The sequence below is a fragment of the Macaca thibetana genome, chromosome 12 (assembly GCF_024542745.1).
Source record: "Macaca thibetana thibetana isolate TM-01 chromosome 12, ASM2454274v1, whole genome shotgun sequence".
Classification (NCBI taxonomy): Eukaryota; Metazoa; Chordata; class Mammalia; order Primates; family Cercopithecidae; genus Macaca; species Macaca thibetana.
This window is the reverse complement of record NC_065589.1, coordinates 85,171,332-85,195,173: the sequence shown is the minus strand read 5'-3', so window position 1 is coordinate 85,195,173 and position 23,842 is coordinate 85,171,332. Positions and strand designations below refer to the sequence as shown.

The window sequence follows — 23,842 nt, the reverse complement described above, 5'->3', positions numbered from 1 at the left end:
AACCACTGTTAGCTCATCAAATCCTCCCAGCTTTAATATAAGCCCATTTCCTCGTATTAATTCCTTCAACATTGCCACTCAGGATCCTTTTCCCATACCTTCTTGGCACTAACTGACACAACTGCCATAGTATGGTAGTATCTTTAACACCACTGCTCAGAGTGGAATATAAACTAGGTATCTAAAATGGTCTATAACCGCACTGGCCAACAGAAATAAAATGTGAGCCACCTAATGTAATTCTAAGTTTTATCACAGCAGTAGGAAAAAACAGGTCAAATTTTTAGTGTGTTCAAACTTCAGCTTGTATCTTACATTTACAGCATATTTCCACTCATATTAGCCACATTTCAAATGCTGTGTGTGACTATCAGCTACCATATAGGACAATGGAGAAGTATAATATGTGTCATTAAGTATGGGAAGGAGATAGGAACAGATAAAATATTATGAACCTAATATATAATGAAATAGACGTAATATTTTAAGTACTGATTTTTTCACACTGTTGGCTATACTAACTTGTCAAATTATATGCCTCCTTGGAAACTCATCAATTATATACAGAAGACCACTACACTCCGAAGAGCCTGTAACAGGGGCGTTAGTCTTACTGTCCCATGTGACCATAACAAGGCCGAGATTCCTACAATAAGCACCACTCTTTATGGAGGAACACTTGTAAAATAAAGTGGGTGCGCTCAATGCGCAATGAAGTAGTGTTTAGGCTTTCTATATCTAGAAAGATATATACCAACATGTTAAAAGCAATTACATGTAAGCGAAGGGAATTATGAGTAACTTTTACTATCTTTCTCTCTTGATTATCTATTTTGTCCTTTTCAACAAGGACAGGACCATCCCTGAGCAACTTTTTGGAAACGAGGGGATGGGAAAGTGAGTAATGACAGTAAGTAAGCAAGGGTCAGAGACGCCAAAGGCACTGAAATGCCTGGGTGGTGCCACACAACTAAGAATTAGCCTTCTATGGCCTGAATGTTTGTGTCTCCCCAAAATTCATGCCACTATCATAACTCCCAAGGTGAGGGTATTAGGAAGTAGGGCCTTTTGAGGTGATTAGATCATGAGGGCAGACCCCTCATGATTGGGATTTGTGCTGTTATAAAAGAGAACCCAGAGAGCTAGCTAGCCCCTTCCACTATGAGACAACACAGAGAAGGCACCCTCTATGAGGAACGAGCCCTTACCAGACACTGAATCTGCCAGCACCTTGAACTTAAGACTTCCCAGCCTCCGGAACTGTGAGAAATAAATGTTTAGTTTTTGATCCACCCAGTTTCTGGCATTTTTGTTATAACATCCCAAATAGGCCAAGACATAGTCTTTGCCCCACAAGTATCAACTATCCCACTGAGCATTCATTTTCATGAATAATCTTTGTAGAACTGAAACCAGTACCTAACTCTGTCATACATAAAAACACAAAGTATGTATGTCTCACGCTGCCTTAATGTATACTAAATATTCCAAAAATATAACTAATATATAAATCAAGGGCCAACGGTTCTGGTTTTTTTTAATTCCACCAAAATCTGTTCACCAATTCAGAAAATTCAATCACTGAAGATAAGAGACCACTTATGACAACTAAGCCACCAATATAACACACCAGTACCAATCTATTTTCGAAGATGTTGAAGATTATTACCTATATAGGTGCAAGCATGTATTACTTCATCATATCTTCTTGTAGGCTCATGCCTAACTACACTATAATATATCACATTTGGGCTTTTTTTCAGGGGGACGGGGGGTGGGGGTCTGAGATGGAGTCTTGCTCTGTTGCCCAGGCTGTAGTGCAGTGATATGATTTCGGCTCGCTGCAACCTCTGCCTCCTGGGTTCAAGCAATCCTCCCACCTCAGCCTCCCAAGTATCCGGGATTACAGGTATACACCACCACACTCAGTTAAGTTTTGTACCTTTAGTAAAGATGGGGTTTCACCATGTTGGCCAGGTTGGTCTCGAACTCTTGACCTCAAGTGATCCACCCGCATTGGCCTCCCAAAATGCTGGGATTACAGGCATGAGCCACTGCACCCAGCCTCGCATTTGTTTAAATATATGTTTAATTGTTAATTACAGAGTTTTCTCTTATTTCTCCTTTATTATTTATTTATTTATTTTGAGACAGAGTCTCACTCTGTTGCTCAGGCTGGAGTTCAATGGCACGATCTTGGCTCACTGCAACTTCCACCTCCCAGATTCAAGCAATTCTCCTGCCTCAGCCTCCCAAGTAGCTGGGATTACAGGTGTCCGCCACCACGCCCAGCAATTTTTGCATCTTTAGTAGAGACAGGGTTTCACCATGTTGCCCAGGCTGATCTCGAACTCCTGACCTCAGGTGATCCACCTGCCTCAACCTCCCAAAGTGCTGGGATTACAGGCGTGAGCCACCATGCTTGGTCCTATATTTATTTTAAGTAGAAAATTAGGTTGAATTTTTAAAAAAATAGGTGTATGTAAATATTCAGATATAATGTATATAAGAATTTCACTTCAAAATAGTCAATAATCACCAAATATTTATTATAAAAAGAGTGTGTTAACTTTGACAGGCTTAAGAAGTCGTTTATAGTAAGCCAAAAAAAAAAAAAAAAAATCACAGTATACTTATCTTAACCCAAAAAGATGTGAGTCACTTACCTTCCATACTAGGGGAGGGGAGAGCAATTATGATAAGCACAGGAAGAATCATCACTCCATCTACCATTGTCCAACTGTAAAGGGAAAAGAAGAGATGTAAGTAAAGCATAAACATCTAACTGCAGGAAGACAAATTAAATTAAGCATACCACCTTCAAACTGCTACTCAAGGCCCTTCTTACTAATCATCCTCAGATATATTGCCTTATGTATTACTACATTTAAACATACACCTTTTATGTGGACCTAAACATATCACCTTAAAGAGTTAGTCATATTCACTTCCAACTGGCAGTCACTCAAGGGTACTTTCTCAGAGTCTACTCTCTTACAAAGAAATCAATAAGGAAACGAAAAATTTTCAGCTATAAAGTGAGGCACGTTCCAAAAGATTTTAGGTTTGAATTTTATCTTACCCCATTTGAATGCAAAATTGGCACTAAATTAAAAACCCTGAGAAGCATGAATAGACTATTTTAACACGATGTTAAAGATTAAGCGACTGAATAATTCAAGCCAAATTACTATGCTAGAGTCTCATTTCTCCTTTAAAAGGACTGGAGGTAGAGCAACCTACATCAACATACAGACCTAAAGCAAAAACAAAGAACAAAAAAATACAAACTTTTACCCCATCTAAGGCAAAGCAATGCATTTCTCCATTAAACAAATTTAACAAGGATAGACAACTAAAATCATGTAAAAATTTTTTTAAAAACTTTTCCATTTGAATAATGTGAAATACCAGGAATGTGATGGGAGTTTGGTTAGCTGCAATTTTCTGGGTGGTAAAATAAAGAAAAAGCTGGTAAAGTTCTTTAATGATAGGTTAGTGTGCTTGTACTCTTTCAGCTTTAAACCAGAGTGAAAGCCCATTGCTATCTAGCATGTCTGGAGTGTTGACCTTTAAAATCAAATTATTTAGGCTGGGTACAGTGGCTCACAGTTGTAATCCCAGCACTTTCGGAGGCCGAGGTGGGATGATCACTTGAGCCCAGGAGTTTGAGACCAGCCTGGGCAACACGGTGAGACCTCATCTCTATTTGTTTTTATTATTTTTAAAATTTAAAAAAAATCAATTTTTTGGGCTGGCAGTCTGTTTACCATCCATACCTCCATCATATCTTACCACCCTTCACTTAAATTTATTTCTCTTTGGTTCCATAATTATATTTCAGTCAATCCCTTTCCTAAAAGCAAGGTAAGGGAGGAAGTAAAGGGGATTTTTATGTACCTTCCTTTTCTATTTTTAAAAGCATATGAAACTTGAGCAAGATCCTACTACTGTTGTTGTTTTTGTTATTTCCATGTTCACACAGATCTTTCCTATAAGTGAGTCCTTTTGGGGACGTACAAATCCTTCATCTTGGCCCCTCACAACCAGAATGTGACTCCTCCAACACATCTCTGTACCTTTGGACATGAATATGCTTTTTGTTCCCCTCTGCTTGAACTGCCCTGAGCCCCCTCCACCACCCCTCTCCAACCCCATTGCCTCCTCCTGTCATACATGATTCCAGCTCAAAGGTAAGTCCTTGGTGAAAAACCTCTCCCTCAGCAGTGGTTTCAGCCCCTGGCATGGACTCATAATCATCTGTCTAAGGCAGTCTCCAGCACTGGTCCACTCATCTCCAAAACAGGTATGCACATCCAAGGAGCAAGCAAGAATCATTCATTGAGCTATGGAATGAAATTATTAAACTGCTTTTTCATAAGAATGTTTTAATCTAATAAAGTAGAAAATAACTTGAGATTTAATCTGGTCTCTATCTCAGTTGTCTATGACAGTCTAGTACAGGAGGTATCTTACAGAAAGACTACGAGTTACATAACGTTAGAGTGGACATGATTTGCTTTTAGAGTACAACCACGTACTTGTAGTTTTGAAGGTCCGTTCAAGTGGAATTACAGGTTACATTGGCTACTTACAGTGAAATGAGCCTTCCCAAATGGCAAGTGTTCTAAAACCATTAAAGAAACTAGAGATTGCACATATTATTAATGCAAGCACCAGAGAAGAGTAAGAAAACAGTAAACTTAACATCACTTATTTCTACTGGTTCTTCCTTAACCACTTTACTAGAGAAAAGTAGTAATATTCAGTTCAATCTGACAAGAAACAGTCTCCCCAAATTCAGAATTTGAAAACATTTGAAAAATGGATTTGCAACTACTGTCATAGATAGTAAACATTATCCTGAGTGGCTTGAGACTTTCATTGATGATAACATTATTCCACTGCCATTGGCAACACCTTAAATATTTTATGCTTATTTAATTGCTATTTTATGAATGTTTTATAATATGTACTTATTTATTTTATGTAAAATGCATAGCCAATTTACATATTGTGGGTGCATCAAAAAACTTTCTATGGGATATGTCATCACAAACCATTGAAAATTGCTGAACTAAACTATTTCTTATCTCAGTCTTATCTGAATTCCCAGTCCTTCATTAACGCATTAATGCATCAAAAACTATTCAAAACCTACTATGTGCTACATATTAGAAGCCTAAAATGGCAAATACAAACAGGGTCCTTGCTATCGTGGCACTTACAAGATATGTCTATGGTGGTAATCAAATAATCATCAAAAGATTGCATAATTAAAAACTGAATTAAGAGTTGGGAAGAAACATAGTTAAAATAACCGTGTTAACAAAACAAAACAACTTGAGACTTTCTGGAGGGTGCAGAGGTTTCCTGGGGAGGTAACATCTGAAAAGGAATCAGGAATCAGAAGGATGAGTACAGGTCCTAGGAAAAGGGTAAATGTTTTGGGAATGTAGTGGGAGAGGGTACACAAAGGACACAGATAGGGTAATACTTAAGGGAAAAGGCACTTCTATTGAGGTGCCTGTGGCCAGAGCAAGCATGGTGTGTCCTGAGGACTTAAGGCAAACCTCAGGACCAAAAAAACGCAAGAATGGCCAGGACACAAAGGGTCTGGAAGAGTTACAAAAAGTCGGAGAACACCCAAGAAGGCTAGAGAGGAAGGCAAGGGTCAGAACAGAGGTAAGGCACTCTAGGCCCTCTACTTACCTAACTTCATTGCCCCCTTCGCTCTCACCATCATCTGCAGTTCCTCAGTCCCCACTATCCATTATTATCATCCCCACCAGGCCACTTTCTGCCTATCTCTGGACATTTCTACATGATGCTCCCTATGATTGGGCCCTTCTTTCAGGGCCCAACCTACTGAATTCCTACTCATCCGGTAAGTCTCAATGGCTTCTCTAAAGGCTACCACTTTCTATAAGCCTGTCTAAATCCTTAAATACTCTCTGCTCATTCTTACAGACCACTTTAAGTTTCACTCATACAAATCCTAATTAATAATTATGTATTCATACCTGTGTGTGCTTTTGAACATCTGTCTCTGTCACTAGACTGTAAACTCCATGGGAGCAAAATCTATAGTCTATCTTGTTCATCACTGCCAGAGCCAAGTAGGTGCACATTTAATAACAGTTTAATTAGAATTTTTCCTGAATTAATCGGCTCAATTTAAGTTTAAATTCTAAAGAATTATTAACAGCAGCCCCTCCCTGCCATGCACACAGACACACACACACAGAGACCTGCAAAGGAATGGCAAGATTAAGAGATTTATCATCTCTATAACTTTAATCTGTAGAATTTAGCTAAAGTAATAGTAAAAGTCAACAGTTAACAAGCTTCAAAATCAAGACTCCTTTTACTATTAAAAAAAAAAAAAAACTAAGAAACAATCACCACTGGCATATTTTCCACGTCACAAACCCAGCAAAAGCCCACGTCCCAAATACCTATTAACAGATTATCATTGTGCGAACAAAATTAAAACAGTAATTTAGGCTCATAAATAGAAGACAGAAAAAGAATTATAAATTCAGACCTTCAAACAGTAGGGACTAATTCCGTCTCCAGTGTTTAAAGACAGCTCAAAATCTGCCAAAAATCTTTGGGAAAAAAGTCAACTTACTGGTTGCCATTTTGTTCAGGGTCTGCAGTGCTGCTCCTGACCAGTAAACTCAGCTATTAAAAACAGCACCCCCAAAAGGAAAGAAAAAAAGAATGTAGAAAGGGGAATGTTCTGGTATTTCCTGACTATATTTCAATTATAAGAAACATCAATATGCTAAAATCTCAACCTGAAGTCCCAAGGATCTATTTTTAATTTAAAAATATACCAAAAAGAAAATATCATTTTTAAAAGTAAAATTTCGACTCTCCTGCTCTCAAATATTTTTGGCTAAGGAGTTTTCATATGTAAGTTGGCAAGAAAGAGAGACTAATAGTGGAAAATGGGAGTGGCAATAACTCAATAGTTCTAGGATTGCCTTACTCCAGTATTTTTAAAACTTTTTTGGTCTCAGAATCTCTTTAAACTCTTGAAAATTACTGAGAAGCGTGTGTATGTAGGCTACATCTCTTGATATTTACAGTGTTAAAAATTTAAACAGAATCTTAAAAATATTCTATTCATAATAAAATAACAATAACATACTACCTTTTTTTATTTTAAAAGAGCTATGATGTATTTTTTAAAAAACATGTTGTGAGAAAAGTGGCATTGTTTTCCTGCTTTTTTGAAAATCTCTGATTTAATAAAAGACAGCTGGATTCTCATATATGATCTACATTCATTCTGTTACATCATGTACTGGCTGCAGTATATATACAAAATCCAGTATCACCCATATCATTGGAAGAAGGAGGACCTTGTGAAACCCCTGAGAAAGTCTCAGGCGCCTTTGGAGTTCTTGGACAACACTTTGAATAACTGACTTAGTCCTTAAACCCTCAGTCTTTGTACTCTATCAGATGACCAGATGGTACCAGATATTTTAGACTGAGCACTTACCAGATACCTGACAAAAATGACACTGTTCTACAGTTTTAGAAATTTCATTAACCTCTCTAACATCACAGACATCAACGAGTCCAACAGTCAAGGAAGAAAGCATTAACTTTTTTTTAATGTTGGAATAATATTTTATGTATACAGCTAAATACTTTTGAAATGGGATATAAACTTGTATGAAGGTACTCACAGCTGCTTATCTTGCTTGGGTTCAACTAAATCCTTGTGCAAGGCTGTAATGCCAAAATCTCTAACCGAAAAATCACAGGCTACTGAGGACTGCAAAATATTATCTGAAGTGTTCAGAGTATGAATCCGTGCCTCTCATGTATACACATCTCTCTTCTGTTCTTAGATAAGACCCTCTACCCCAGTAACTGGTTTTCATATTTCAGACACAAGAAAAATCGCTATTCAGAAAATGGTTAGAGACCTCCTGACTTAACTAAGGTACCCTCTTTAAATCGATACTGTTTCTTACAATGTCTCAGGCCTACCTTCTTAGAAGACAGAACATTCCCATGATATTCTACTAAAAACAGACACATCACCAGGTCAGTACAAAATGACTTTCCAAATCCCACGGTACTTTTCAAATTCCACTTGAAGATCAGATTGTACGTAGTTAAGGAGCTAGCATTTAGCTCAATTTCTAATATATGTGGGCTTGAAACCAAGTTTGGCACTTTTTTTGCTCATCACAATTTTACAGCTAGGTGAAGCCACAGATACCCCACAATGTACTACCCAAAAAATTACTGTGATATTGGTCACAGAATAACTGAGAATATAATACACTTCTATATACAACTTTCAGAATCCATATTAGGCAATCTGAGTGCTAATCTGTAATACTATAGATTAGTATTATAAGCTATAAAGGATGTTTCTGAAAACTAGACTTACGAGTAGCATACACTTTGTTAACTATAATATTGAGGATGAGAGAAAAGTTATAAGATGAACCCTAAAATTCTTTCCCATTGGAAAATTTGACAAAATGTTCATTTATCTTGTCTGACGGTCTAAACTCATTCTTCAATACATACTTTAGTGACTACCTTCATTCAATAAGGACATTCTTGATACTCTTCTCAATTCAATTTCTAACAATCTGTGAATTAGAAAGAATCTTGGAAGACAGGTCATACAATCACCCACCCCTATTTTGAATGACTTTTACATTGTCCACGTGTAGACACTTTCTAACCTATGCTTGCTCACCATTGGTAAGGGCTCTCACTACGATCCTATGACAGTTTTTTTCTTTATGTATCTTTAGGCGTTCTGTACTATGCCTTCCATAAGGAAAATATAATAATTCTCTTTAATATAAAAGGCAGAGGCAATGCGGAAAAATAATTTGTGGAAACCTGCTTTTTCTTAGTCATCTAGGAAGGTAGAAGAAACTTGCCTAAGGACACAGGTCAAACCGCAAACCCCCAGATCAGAGCATTCAGGTCTTAACCAACTACCACTCTACACAACTTTCACTTAACTAGCCAGCCACAGTTTAGCAAACTTGTTCTGTCATCTTTAACAGTTTTTTGTTTGTTTGTTTTTTGGGTTTTGTTTTTGTTTTTGTTTTTTTGAGGCAGGGTCTTGCTCCATGGCCCAGGCTGGAGTGCAGTGGTGCAGCCTCAGCTTACTGCAGCCTCAACCTCCTCAGCTCAAATGATCCTGCTGCCTCAGCCCCTCAAGTAATGGGGACTACAGGCACATGCCACCATGTCTGACTAGTTCTTTTTGTATTTTTTGGTAGAGGTGGGGTTCCACCATGTTTCTCAGTCTGGTCTCGAACTCCTGGGCTTAATCAATCCCCCTGCCTCGGCCTCCCAAAGCTCTGGGATTACAAGTGGGAGCCACCAAGCTCTACCATCCTTAACATTTTATTCAAGCCTCCATTCTTCTGAACTTCAACTGAAAATCTTGATTTTCCTCTTAAAGAACATCTTTACTCATGGTTATTTAATACACCATTCAATCATGACTTCTTTCCATTTCTCTAACCTTAAACAATTTCATGTTACTCAGTGATCTCCAATTATCTCCTCCCTCCCTCTGCCCCCAGAAAAGATGCTGACATCATAGAAAAAAACAAGTCTCTTCGATAGTGCATCAGTGGATTCTAGCTCCCATCTTCCATCCCTACTCTTCAGTTCTCTTGTAAACTCACCCTTCAAAATAAATGGAAATTAGTAAGACACATTTGGGGGCAAAGTTAGGCCCAGGAAGGCAAATTCTAGACATGAAACTTTGAAGGAAAATAGACTTACATCAGCCGCCACCAAGCAGGGCCAAAATCAGCCACTGCAACTGATTAGATAATACAAGAACAGTCACATCTCTTCTATGCTCAAAAGGCAATGAGCTAACCCAAAGGCAGCTTGTGCCAAACTACCTGGGCCTTTGGGAGGAGTGAAATGAGACATGGGCTGTCAGTAATAGCTGCAAAGAAAGGTTAAACCGAAGTTATCATACCATATAAGTTAAGTCAGGGTCTTTTCTACGGTTCAAAATGACCTGTTAAATATTTTTAACACCACACTCTGTCTGAACTGGCAATGTGCAAATTGCCAAGGCTAGGTTTTATATAGACTTCACTGCTGCTGGAGGGTTTCTGGCGGGGTGTTACTTTCAGAATATTAGCATGTAATTTGATCTTTCATGATAGATGAATACAAATAGCTTCTTGGACAAGTCCTATAGAACTGAAAACCAGGCCCTGGATCGGTTTATCCTGTAGTTAGAGGAAATAATTATGGATTATTTCAGGAAAGAATGGGTTTTGACTGAGTTACACTATAAACATTCCAGCTGTAACAGATGGACCCTAGATATGGTTTGGGAAGGAAGGGAAGCAAACAATATGATCTGTAAAATGAAAAAAGATGAAAAAAAGATAAGGCTTAATGTGAAAGAAAGTGAAAGGTTTAGCTTAGGCTGCTATGTAAGAATCAAAGGCTCCCCAGTAAATTTATTTTAACTGTACACAGAATGAAACAGACTTTGCTACATCCTTTCCAGATATACACAGAATACCTACGTTAAACTTCTAAGAGTCCAGGGTTTTGATCACTTGCTGCATGCCTTACTCGTACCTCAAAACTAGGTTTTATTTCCCCAGGCTTGACTGTATGGAGACTGTCCCTCATTTTCCACTTCATTCTTTTGTTTCAAATAGCCATGGTCCACCTGCTTTGTTTCAACTGATAGGACTCCATCATCTCCCTGCTATTTTGTTACATTCTCCAATGCAGCTCACAGCCCACTCCCTGTCCCTTGTTTGCAAACTGTGACTAGAACCTTTTTTTTGTTTTTAACCTATTAGTAGGAAAAGCCCCATTATTCCTTCCCATAAAGCTCATCTAGACATGTAACTCTGAAGTTCATTTCAAATCCCACCTCTTCCCAAAGTCCTCAGGTAGACACCGTCTCAGTGCTCTGTCTCATTTCTAGCTGTGCCTGACCTGAAGCTTCCCCTCTAACCTAACAGTGTAGACCTTTCTATCCCTCCCATGACTTACAAGTGGTGTTAGAAGCACTGCCCATCTGACACAGCTGTCCCCATTCTCAGGCTAATGTGATTAATCTATAATAATTTTTGGGTGGTGGGTATAAGATGAAAGGAATGTCAAGGCCAGAGAAGTACATTTCTCTCTCTCTCTCTCTCTCTCTCTCTCTCTCTCTCTCTCTGTCTTTACTGAGAGACACTGGAGCACTTTTCTGTTGTAGTGAGAAACACCGCACTTTATACACTGGCCTAACCAAAGCCTTCTGTCTCACTCCCATACTCCAAGCCCATTCCCGTCTCAGACCTTCTCACCCGCCCCCATGAACTATATTCCCCCACCATATCTTCTTCATAGCACTTAACAACTGGGTGAAATTTGCCACTTACTTACTAGTTTATTTATTTTTTATTGTGTTTCTCCCCCTTCCACACACCAAAATGTAAGCAAACGAGAGTAAGAACTCTGCCTGGTTCATGGATACATGCTCATGCTTGGCACCTACCAGGCGCACAGTAAAAATTAAAACATACTGATTTTAACATTTTAGCCTTGGCTATACTTTGATGTGGAGAGAGGAAGGTGAAGTTTAAGTTTTATATATCCTAGCAAGGAAATGGGGGGCAGGGGTGGGTTTGTATGTCCCCAATTTAATAGAGTAGCAAGCAGATATTTGAGATAAATTAAAAGATATCATTTGTAACTTGGATTCCAGTTTTCAAGGGTGTCATCCAAGAGAGGCAGCCAAACAAAAAGACGGCTGGCAGACCTCGGGTGTACCAGACAACTCCCTGGTGGACAATATCCCAGTTGGAAGGGATTGCTTGGATCTCTAGTTGCAGACACCAGCTGATAGGCCCAGAGCCATCCCTAGTGACCTCTGAGACAGCGTCTGTCTCTTGAAAATACATCTCCTACAAGTCAGAAATTGACATATTATCTCCCCTGAAGGCTTCTAACATTTATTGACGCTATTTGGAAAGCCATGCTTCCATGCCTATTAATAACCTTCAGAAAGAACCCCAAGGAAGTGTCAGGAGAAAAATAGATCCAGCCGATGAAAGCCAAAGACTTGACCAGAGGTTACAGTCAGTAATACATTAAAAAAAAAAAAAAAGGAAAGTTGTAACCTTTCTGAATTAGATGTTATCTTTTCCGGAGGCTTAAAACAAAATACTTAGCCAATGAATTACAGCAATGTGAGGCAAGAACCCTGGTCTTTACAAAAAGGAACTCTTGAAAGACCCCGTATCTATTTAAATAGACCAGCAGCAGCAACTAACTTTATCTGCACATCAATTATTCCAAGGAATTTTGCCTACACGGCTGTTATCATTAAACCTTTTATAGTTATTTTTACAGTTATTTAAACTTTGTAAAGTTTCTCCAAGTGACACATTAAACAGCAACCAGATCAACTTACTCTAAATAATGGAATCACTAATTAACACTCATCTTGGAAAAGAATTCTCTTAGTGGTCTTTCTCCTCTCCCCTCCCCCAAATAGAATGTGATTAATGGAATTCTCTCACAATTTAGCTTGAAATATGCTTTTGCCAGTCAAGCAGCTAAAGCAGAATCAGATAATTGTGGTATGACTCAACAAACACACAGCTGTTCATTTAAATATATCCATCAAAAGTATAAATATGATCATGAGAAAGAAAACGAGCCATGTACCAGGGTCAGTGCACAAGTTGAATGGGTTAGCATCCAAGTAACCACAACAGAAAACAAGAAGGAGATGGGGAGAGGAGGCAGGGAGAAGTTCTGGATGGAAACCGGGTGGAGAGAGACTGGAGAACGGATGTAACCAAAAAACCACCCACCCAACCAGAAACACTCACTGAACTAAATAAGAAAACAATGTTAAAAGTAAAAATAAATGCACTCTATGAAGCAGGGAGAAAGAATGAAATCTTAAAAATAGGTGAGGCACCCAAGAACACAAAGGTAGAAAGTCGATAGAGTAGAAAATGGTGAATTTGATCTGTTATTAAAAATAAAATGCAGTCAGGCACAGTGGTTCATGCTTGTAATCCCAGCAGTTTGGGAGGCTGAGGCAGGAGGATTGCTTGAGCCCAGGAGCTCAAGACCAGCATGGGCAACATAGTGAGATCCCATCTCTATAAAACGAAAAAAGAAAATTGGCCAGGAGTGGTGGTGGGAGGCCTGTAGTCCCAGCTGCTCTGGAGGCCGGGACAACAGGATCACTTGAGCCCAGGAGTTCAAAGTTACAGTGAGCTATGATCATGCCACTGTACTCCAGACTAGGCGACAGAGTGAGACCCTATCTCTAAAAAATATGTAAAATTAAAACTAAAAACAAAACAAAGACCCCAAGGCAGTGGAAAATAGGAGAACAGTATTCTCACCTCAGTCCTTGTCCACAACCTTCAAACACTCTGATTATGAAATCACTGTGGAAACATGGGTATGCTTCCAATAGTCCAAAAGTATAATGACTGAAAAACACCACTCTGTACCAGGCAATCCCTAAGGAGGTTCTACATATACAGGACTGCCATTTAACATGAGGCAAGGAAATGGAGAAAGAGCAAACTGTAAGAACATGATAGGGGACAGGTGGCAGGGAGGGTTCCCTGCATCCAGTGTGCCAGGCCCCATTCCTTCTTTCTTTCTCAAGGATAGGCCAGAAAGGCCCAATAAGAACTTGAGAAGCAAAGGCACTGAGAAGCTCTTGAGGCGTCTCCTCCCTTAATATGTAATTCAAAATGCTAACAAGTGAAAGAAACATCTAATCCATGATAAACATTTCCAAGCTTTCCCTGAACCATCAAAAATCTCTCTTTCCAAAAAATAATCTCTCTGGCAGTGGAGGGCCTAAGTACATGTGTAGCCAAACTGCTCAGTTATCCTGCACTGAAAACCATCCATACCCTTCCCATTTATAGGCCATCTCTCTTACATCATCATAGCAACAATTTCAACTACCACCACCTCCTTAGCCCCAAGGTCCCCAGTATCCACCCTCTTCATCCTTTCACCGAACAATTTCTGGAACAGCAACTACACAGGCTTCCTCCACGTCGCCCATCCAGTCTTCGGTCCACAGTGTTCTGTCCTAGTCAATCCACTGAAATACCCCTTGCTAAGGTTCTACCTCGTTTTAGTCTTACCTTATCCTTCAGGTTCACAAAGGAGCTTGCTCAAAATACGGATTCCCAAGCCTCACCCCTTAGAGATTTTGATCTGTGATGACGAGGCCTAGGAATCCCCCACCCCCTGGCAAATCGGGTGATGCTGAGAATGACAAGGAGGTCTCACTCACTTATGAGGTAGGATGTGGGGTTGTGACCACCTTCTTCCCTTGGCTTCCTCCCTAGCTGGGATTTGTGGGCTGCACTCTCAGGTATCTTTACTTTTAATGCTTTGATCTTTCTCAGTTTCCTTGCACAGAAGCTTCCTCTTCTGTCACTCATGCCTTAAATCTTGGTTTAGGCCCCACGGCTCGGCCTTTTCTTTTCATTCAAGACGTTGCTTGTTTTCTTAGACTCAGGAACCACTGTAGGCCACCAGGCTGGACTACCAGGTTGAGAATGAAATCACCCATTCTTTAGTCATTTCCCCCTCCCTGTCTATTCCTTCCTTATTACCCTCCTCCCCATATGTTCTTTTCTTTTCACTGTTTATAAAATTAATATTTAAATTTTTTTATTACAGATAGTTCAAGTTACAAAGAAACAGAAAGCATAATATGCCTCCTTTTAAAATCTTCTATTTTCAAAAATAAGCAACATTCTACCCCCAGTTTCAAAAATAAGCAGCCTTCTTTCCTCCATTCCCATTTTCTTCCCGAGGTATTTTAATGAGAATCACAGATGTCATATCATTTCACCCACAAATTCTCTGACAGATAAGGATTTTTTTCTAAACATAACTAAAACCCCACATCTCACCCAACAAAGTTAAAATTATTCCTCCTTCAAATATCATCTAAGAGCTAATCAGTGTTTAAATCTGCCCAATTTTCAACAACTAAAACACCCTCCAACAATGACAACAACAACAACAACAAAAATTAAAAGGAGAATGAAAATAGCATACAAAAAAAGAAATTGTTTTCAGTTTTCATAACTAGCGGTATAGTGTTAGTATTGTGGCACTACTGAGAATACTGTGTGTATAATGTGGAAGAAAGCAAATGAGTATCTATGGAGTATTCTGACCATCATCCCCTGTTGTGTTTGAGGACTAGAATTCTGTGTCAAATAAAGGAGATAAAGATGTTACACAGAAAAGGTTAAGTTAAAACCTTTTAAACTGAATTTGAATCACAAGTATCAGAATGAACTCGCGAAGTATTTTATAAATATTTAGTTCCTGGTTCTGTCCACTAAATAGGCGTAGAAATAAGGACCCACTCAGTAGCAGTGAGCATCCCTGGTGTCCAGATTGTGGTGTTAATACAACATATGCCACTAAAAGAAAAACAAATTGAATTGAACCATGTGGATGCAATCACCAAAATCTAGCAAGTAAGAAGCTGGAGGTCAAATGGCCAGGTTCTTCAACAGAGAAACTGTAAGGGAAAGAAAGGGCTGGAGGTGGAAACCCCAGGTTTAAGAGACTTACAAAACATAAAGAGATAACATGAGACCAACCTATAGGTCTAAACACCTGGTTGATGGACCCACATAAAAAGGCAAGGAGGCAATTACTATTGCGTATATACTACATAATATACTGTTTCTTGGTCTGCATGGTGATCACAAAAAATATTCACCTTGTAATTAACTAAACTATGTACGCTTCTTGTATAAATTTGTGTTTTATTTTACATTAAAAAAGGTAAAAAGGAAAGGACAAAAGCTGAATACATGTTGTTAGAAATATATACACACATACACATATACTAAGCAAGTTACAAGCACTGTGCATCATATATATGCCAACAATTAGCCCAGGTTTGTATATTACAAATAAGTCTATGTGATAAACTTCTGAAATATCAACTCTTCCTTATCTTCAAACTGAAGAAATTGTTTTTACAAGTTTATTCCTAATAGCGAAATAAGTATGTTTCCTGGTCATAATCAGAAATCATGTATTGAAATAAAATTAACATATCATATAAAATGGTCCTTCCTCCCACGTACTTCAATAAGTGTCACGGGTCGAAGGATATAGAAAGTCTAGGGTTCAGATCAGTGTTTCTCAAGGGAACTGTGCAACGCTATGGTCAAATAAGAAAAATTAACATCATAAAGAGTGAACCTTCACTAATGAAGTCTACACATTTAACAAAATCCCAAAAATAATAGGTTTTCTTCATGGGGGAAGAAGGTGGTAACTGGGTACGATTCTTTTAAAGTTCATATTTTTAAAACACACACACAAGTATTAAAATTCTGTGAAATAGGACTTAAAATGGGGAGACTTACCCCTATGAAAAAAAAAAAAAAAAAAAAAAACTAAGCCTCAGAAAGTTAAAACAATGCGATTCTGCTGCATGAATAGGCAGATAGATTAATGAAACTAAACGGTTATCCCAGAAATAGACCAAAATCTACATGGAAATTTATACTATAAAAGAAACCAAAGGAGAAAAGTTGGGATCGTTCAGTAAAATTGGAATTTTTAGCCAAATCTCTAGACAATATGGCAGAGACTGCTAATTTTCCACTAAAATCCCTTCTTTCCTTCTTCTTGGGTACAAGGCGGCCAACACAGACTTCACTTTTCAGTCTCCACTGCAGCTAGATGTACCCACATAACAAAGTTCTCATCACTATAGTTCTCCTCTGTAGTGATGTCTGCAGTTTCTGATCACTAGCCCTGGACTTTCTCCTTTGGCCTTCCCATGGAGGGGACCCAGATACAGCAGCAACTCAGATAGGACCATGCAGATAATCACAGCAACAATTACTAGAGCCAAGGAACAGACGTAACTCAAGCCTCCGAATGATCAGTGGATATGGGCGGTTCTGCTGATCTGTTTTGCTTACACGGGGACTGTTAAGTGAAGAAAAAATAAACTTCTGTGTTCTTTGAACCATAGCATATTTCAGTCCCTTGGTTACAGCAATTCAACCTAACCCGAATTAATAGAGCATCTAGAGAAAAATTCATTTGAATTCATACCTAACATTTCAGATGGATCAAAGACTTAAATCTAAAAAAACCCCACATGACATTAGAATGAACCAGGAGATGGTAGGTCTTTAAATCTAAAAATGAAAGGAGGTCTTTTAACTACAATACTATGATACTGACCATTTCCTCCGATGTAAGTAAGAATGTAAGTTCTGCTGCAGAGCAAGAATTGGGGTCTGCTTTTTTACTACTGTATAGCCTGTTGTCTAGAACAAGTTCTCATACACAAGAGGCATTCAATAAATAATTCTTGTTTGAATAAATTGGCAATTTTAACTATATAAAATTTGTAATAACCTGCACAACAAAATAATAATTATTTCTATATAAATGGCCAACTGAGAAAAATATAAATAGCACATATCACAAGGATAAAAAGGGGGGACTGATAATTTTGATGTCATATTTTGATAATAAAAATCATAACCCAACAGCAAAATAGACAATGAACACAAACATAGAAAGAAGATAACTAGAAATAAAAGTGGTTTTTAAACTCACGAAAAGATGCTCAATCTCAATCAAACTAAGAAAAACGCAAATTAAAGCACATTAAACTGCCATTTTTTACCTATTGCACTGTTAACCACATTAGGAAACTATGAACAATTTTAGCCCTGTTTCATAATTATCACAGGGGTAGCAACTAACTACAGCCATCATCTACTTCTCCCTCAAATAAATATATACAGAAAATAAAGTCTGTCTCCTAATACCATCTCTGTTATTCATTACTTCCTCTTAAAACTAATTCAACCTCACACCACCTTAAATGGGCATAAAAGTGTCTCAAAATGCTCAAAGGATGGTAGCCAGAACTAACAACTATGCTAATATATTAACAGCCTCCAAAAAATAAAAATTTCACAAAACTGACACCTTGGCAACAACCCCAAGCAGTGCATCGTCTGCCTTCGAAAATAAAAACACACATCCTTAGCGACCAAAGTCCAATGTCAACAGTCATGGCCTTGGTTTTGTCCATAATGTGAAAGGCCTCTTGCCTACCCCCTTTAAATTATGGACTAACCTCTCACTTGAGGACTGGTGATTATTACGTTACAGCCATATAAGGGACACTAGGCAGGGATTTCTCACCCTGAGATTAAATTCTGCTTAAAAGGAAAAATATCCACAATATACCAAGTCAAGCCAAAAAGCAAGTTGTAAAATAGAATGTATGCTCATGTGTCACCAATTTTTAACATAATTAATATGCATATTTGTTTGTATATAAAAATATCTGTATATGAAAAGGTTTATAAATGGGAAAGTTTATATTCCAAGATTTTGGCCAAAAGTGAAAGGGAGAAGGGAAGAACTTTTATCTTTATATATGGCTATACTTTATACTGTTTTGTATTATCTGAAATGAAATAATCAAAATTAACTTTTACATAAAATATAAAGCTATGGGGGGCTAAGGCAGGAGGATCACTTGAGGCCAGGAGTTCAACACCAGCCTGGGCAACAGAGTGAGACCCTGTCTTTAAAAAAAAACAAACAACAAAAAATAGCCAGGTGTGGTTCTGTACATCTATAGTCCTAGCTACTTGGGAGGCTGAGGCAGGAGGATCCCTTGGGCCCAGGAGTTTGAGGCTGCAGCGTGCCATGATTGCATCATTGCTCTCCAGTCTAGGCAACAGAGTAAGACCCTGCCTCAAAATAGTAATAATAATAATAATAATGACTGTTTTATAATAATACATTGGACTTTCCTTTAAAAAGAATGCACCTAATAGCCGTATCAGAGACTTTCCTCAAAAGTATTAAATCTAAGAAGGCTGCATAGACCAACCCTAGCAGAATTTAATCCTCAATTCCTTGCCTCTGTCTCCACATACATGGTTCAAACCATATCTGAGCAACTCAAATGTTAAATTAAGAAAGACACACACATCAACATTTTGCACTTCAGGCTTCCCCTCACAGAAACATCTTACTGACTCTATTCCAAGTAGGTATACATATTACCCCCATAACTTATCACACCCTTAATATCGTTTCATCCTGGAGAGCGAGACTTTTGTGTTTTTGTTTTGTTTGTTTGTTTTTGATACAAGGTCTTGTTCTATTGCCCAGTCTGGGCTGCAGTGGTGTGATCACAGCTCACTGAAGCCTCAACCTCCCAGGTTCAAGTAATCCATGTGCCTCAGCCTTTCAAGTAGCTGGGAATATGTGCACCTGCCAAGATGCCTGGCTAATTTTTTTTTTTTTTCCTTTGTTGTAGAGACAGGGTCTCACTATGGTTTCCAGGCTGGTCTCAAACTCCTGGACACAACCAGTCCTCCTCCTTTGGCCTCCCAAAGCACTGGGATTAGAGGCGTGAGCCACCATGCCTGGCTCAAGGCTTCTTTATGCTTTCAAAGCACTCCACGGGAAATGTATTATTAAAATGTAGTTCTGGAAATGGTAATGTATGGACACAGTAAAAAGCCCAGTGATTGCCAAGGGCTAGTGGGGATGGGAAATGAATAGGTAGAGCACAGAGATCTTTAGGGCACTGAAACTACTCTGTATAATACTATAATGGTAGATGCATGTCATTACTCATTTGTCCAAACCCACAGAATGTACAACACCAAGATTGAGCCTAATGTAAATTATTGCCTTTGGGTGATAATGATGTGTCAATGTAGGTTCATTGATTGTAGTAAATGTACTACTCTGGTGTGGGATATTGACAGTAGGGGAGGTGTTGGGGAGATAGATGAGAACTCTGTTTTCTTCTCAATTTTGCTGTGAACCTAAAACTGCTCTAAAAGAAATAAGGTCTATTTTAAAGGAAAAAATTAGGGCCGGGCACAGTGGCTCACACCTGTAATCCCAGCATGTTGGGAGGCCAAGGCAGGCGGATCACAAGGTCAGGAGTTCGAGACTAGCCTGGCCAATATGGTAAAACCCCATCTCTACTAATAATACAAAAAAAATTAGCCGAGTGTGGTGGCGCGTGCCTGTAGTCCCAGTTACTCAAGAGGCTGAGGCAGGAGAATTGCGTGAACCCGGGAGGTAGAGGTTGCAGTGAACCGAGATCATGCCACTGCACTCCAGCCTGGGTGACAGAACAAGACTCTATCTCAAAAACAAAACAAAACAAAACAAAAGAAAAACTTGGGCCGGGCGCGGTGGCTCAAGCCTGTAATCCCAGCACTTTGGGAGGCCGAGACGGGTGGATCTCGAGGTCAGGAGATCAAGACCATCCTGGCTAACACGGCGAAACCCCGTCTCTACTAAAAATACAAAAAACTAGCCGGGCGAGGTGGTGGGCGCCTGTAGTCCCAGCTACTCGGGAGGCTGAGGCAGGAGAATGGCGTAAACCCGGGAGGCGGAGCTTGCAGTGAGCCGAGATCGCGCCACTACACTCCAGCCCGGGCGACACAGCCAGACTCCGTCTCAAACAAAACAAAACAAAACAAAACAAAAAAACAAAAAAAGAAAAGAAAAACTTAATGTAGTGGCCCTGTAAGGTGAAAAGGATGGCAGGGGCATTTTATAGGTAGGGAAACATTGGCAGTATTTATCTGAAAAACTTGGCCAAATTTAAAGAATAGCTGTGCAGATCCACCCAACAAAGCCTACTATGAAAGCAACGTCAGAACTAAGAACTATTAGGCTGGTCCTAACTTTCTTATGTTGGATTCATATAAAAAAACAAAATAATCATTTGTGGCAAAGAATTTACCCTGTAGATTTGATCTCTGCCAAAGAGTATTAAAAGAAGTGATTTGTTGAAGTGGCTGCACTGCTGGTTCTGGCAACGCGGCTCTGAGAGCTCCGGGTAAAGCTGACTCAGCTACCTTAACGCAGGCTCCTGGTCACATCTGCCCAAAGTCCTTCAAGCTGCGTGCCCTCGTTCAGGGTTTCTCTCACTCTGGTCACTGGGGTACTCGGGGAGTAGAAGAGGCGTTCCTGGGATTATGAGTTCTCCAGCAGCTTTCACTTTGGCAGTGTGACGCTTAACAACGCTCCAGGCTGCAGAGGGAAAGAAGAAAGAAAACCAGCTAAGCAGAAGAAAATCCTGTAGCTGTGAATGTGGTGGCTAAAGGAAGTACACATTTGGCACGTCTTTCAATTTGTACCATAAAACGAAGTCCATCTACAAGTGCAGCAAGTACAGAAAAGTTTGAAAACACTGATAGGAAGAGTGTGAAGGTCATGGATCTACACTGGTCTTTAAATATTTTTCTAAACAACACAAAAACCAGTAAGATCTGCAGTCGGCACATTTCAAAATCAAGTTCCTTTAAAGCCTATACACTATGTACTCTAGCCCTTTCCTCTCCTTCCCTTGCCACACACAAAATCAAACAAAAATTTTGACTCTGCATGTACTAACTATTATGTGCATTTGAGGCAGGCGGATCATGAGGTCAGGAGTTCAAGACCAGTCTGGTCAATATAGTGAAACCCTGTCTCTACTAAAAATACAAAATTAGCCGGGTGTGGTGGCACATGCCTGTAATCCCAGCTGGTAGGGAGGCTGAGGCAGGGGAATCACTTGAACCTAGGAGGCGTAGGTTGCGGTAAGCCGAGATCATGCCATTGCACTCCAGCCTGGGCAACAAGAGCAAAACTCTGTCTCAAAAACAGAAAAAAAAATAGTTTGAGCAGTACAAACTATAGAATGAAAAGTCTTCCTCCCGTTTCAACATCCCTGGCCTCTCCTAGAGGTATCCAGTGTACCAGAGTAACCAATTTCTTGTATATCCATTCAAATATATCTGATTTTGGTCTATTTTCAAGCAACAATCTCTGGCATAGACAGATCTGGTTCAAAGGCTCATAAAACAATGGTGGGGAAGGAGCACAAAGCGGAAGCGAAGAGGAGCGGAGCTCTAGATATCTAATAAAAAACAAAAACCCACCCAGGCCCCCTTTTCCTTTAGGAAGACTTGAAAAACATCAACATTTGCCAAAGGAAGAGGAAATTTTTATTAGAACCAAAGGAAGAGGAAATTTTTATTAGAACCAAACTTTCCCATTCAAATTGTTAATACAAAACACTGAAAAACTTACTGCCTTCAGAAAACAGCACCTTTTTTTTAACCTCAAGGAACATTTTGCTAAGAAAACCTTCACGTAAATAAATCTAAGCAGAAAACAAGCCCCAAATGCAGCACTCTGCAATAATTATGGGGAAAAATCTTCCCATCCACCTTGGAATTCAGGGGAACTGTTTTACAGATACTATCAAACCGTTCCTCACTTCAAATTAAATTGAGGCTCACAATCTATTTGAAAATAAAATCTAGACATATAATAGGCGCAGTAAGAAAAAGACATGTAAAACTATCTTCCATAGAGAGGTCAACCAGAAATTTGTCTTTTTCAGCAATCACTTAGCAAAGTTAAAGAGCAAAAATGCATTTCTAAAGTGGGCATCCTTAAAAACAAACTCATCAGCTGAGCAGCACCCACAAACCCTTGAGTTTCAGAACAAACTGTTGAAATACTGGTATTTTCCAAGATGCTGGGGCCAGGGAAATTTGGCAGAGTCACACTAAAGCTGCTTTCCCCTCTGCCAAAGACTAACTGCATTTTAAGAGGAGGCCAGTGTTCAGCTGTCCTGCCTAGGGTCAACCATGTCTTTTAAGTGAGAGTTACTGTATTGGTGGGAAGAGGTTTAGATAAACCAGAAAATAAACACCGGTACGTATTTTTCTGATTCTCTTTTTAAAAATCAGAGACTCTCTCTTTTTTTTTTTTTTTTTTTTTTTCCTTATTATAAAGGTGCTTCTAATTTCCCATCCAACATCCCAGCCCCATCATCTTCACTGCATGGAATTCCTTCTCATCCTTCAAGACAGTGTTTGGGTTCCCCTGCCTCTGTCCAGTCTTCTCTAAAGATTCTTATATTTCCCAGATCTTTCTAATTCCCCTGGTATTTATATTCTATATGACAAACAACCTGGCATTAATTCCCTGCCATGCACTGGGTTTCTCGAAACCAATTCAAAACTAGATAAAGATCACATATTATTCTTCAGTGTTTAGCCCTCTTTCACAATACTTAGCATATACTTGGTGCTCAAGAGTTTAACTAAATCTCCAAGTTAAATATAATTTAACATTTGTTTTAAAATTCACTGGGCTCTCAAACAAACCATGGACTGAAATCAAAACTGTGGTATACTATAAGAAAGACCAGGTTGGTAAAATGGCAAATAACGTGTTGAACTGGATACTTAACTCTTCAAATGTTCTACTTGGCACCCATCTCCCCACAAATACCTTTCATATCAACAGGCAAGCTCGGCACACCTGAAAGGTAGCTAAAAACTGTTGTGTTCAAAACCCCAAGAGGGACTGAAAATATAAAAACCAACTCCCCAAAAAGATATACTCACTAATTAAAATCAGTGCTATTATTCAGGTGCAGTGGCTCATGCCTGTAATCCCAGCACTTTGGGAAGCTGAGGTGGGTGGACCACCTGAGGTCAGGAGTTCAAGACCAGCCTGGCCGACATGGTGAAACCCTGTCTCTACCAAAAATACAAAATTAGCCGGGCATGGTGGCAGGCACCTGTAATCCCAGTGACTCGGACCTGGAAGGTGGAGGTTGCACTGAGCCAAGATCAGCGCCACTGCACTCCAGCCTGGGGAACAGAGGGAGAATCTGTCTCAAACAAACAAACAAACAAACAAACAAAAATCAGTGCCATGAAATAAATATCTATATAATAAACTCTAGCAAATT

General features: G+C 39.2%; 1 protein-coding gene across 4 annotated transcripts in view; it reads right to left on the bottom strand.

The window, feature by feature from the left end:
• ACVR1 (activin A receptor type 1) overlaps positions 1-23,842 on the bottom strand; it is a 141,002-nt gene that overhangs the window by 62,029 nt on the left and 55,131 nt on the right. For 3 of the 4 annotated variants that reach the window (XM_050751748.1, XM_050751750.1, XM_050751751.1), the window contains 2 exons: positions 20,943-21,117; positions 2,667-2,740 (listed from right to left, as the gene is read on the bottom strand). In XM_050751748.1, coding sequence (XP_050607705.1) covers positions 2,667-2,733 — 67 coding nt within the window. In that variant the 5' untranslated portion in view covers positions 2,734-2,740; positions 20,943-21,117. Of the gene's footprint in view, positions 1-2,666; positions 2,741-20,827; positions 22,112-23,842 lie in introns of those variants that run through there. The other variant, XM_050751749.1, reaches the window with a different exon arrangement.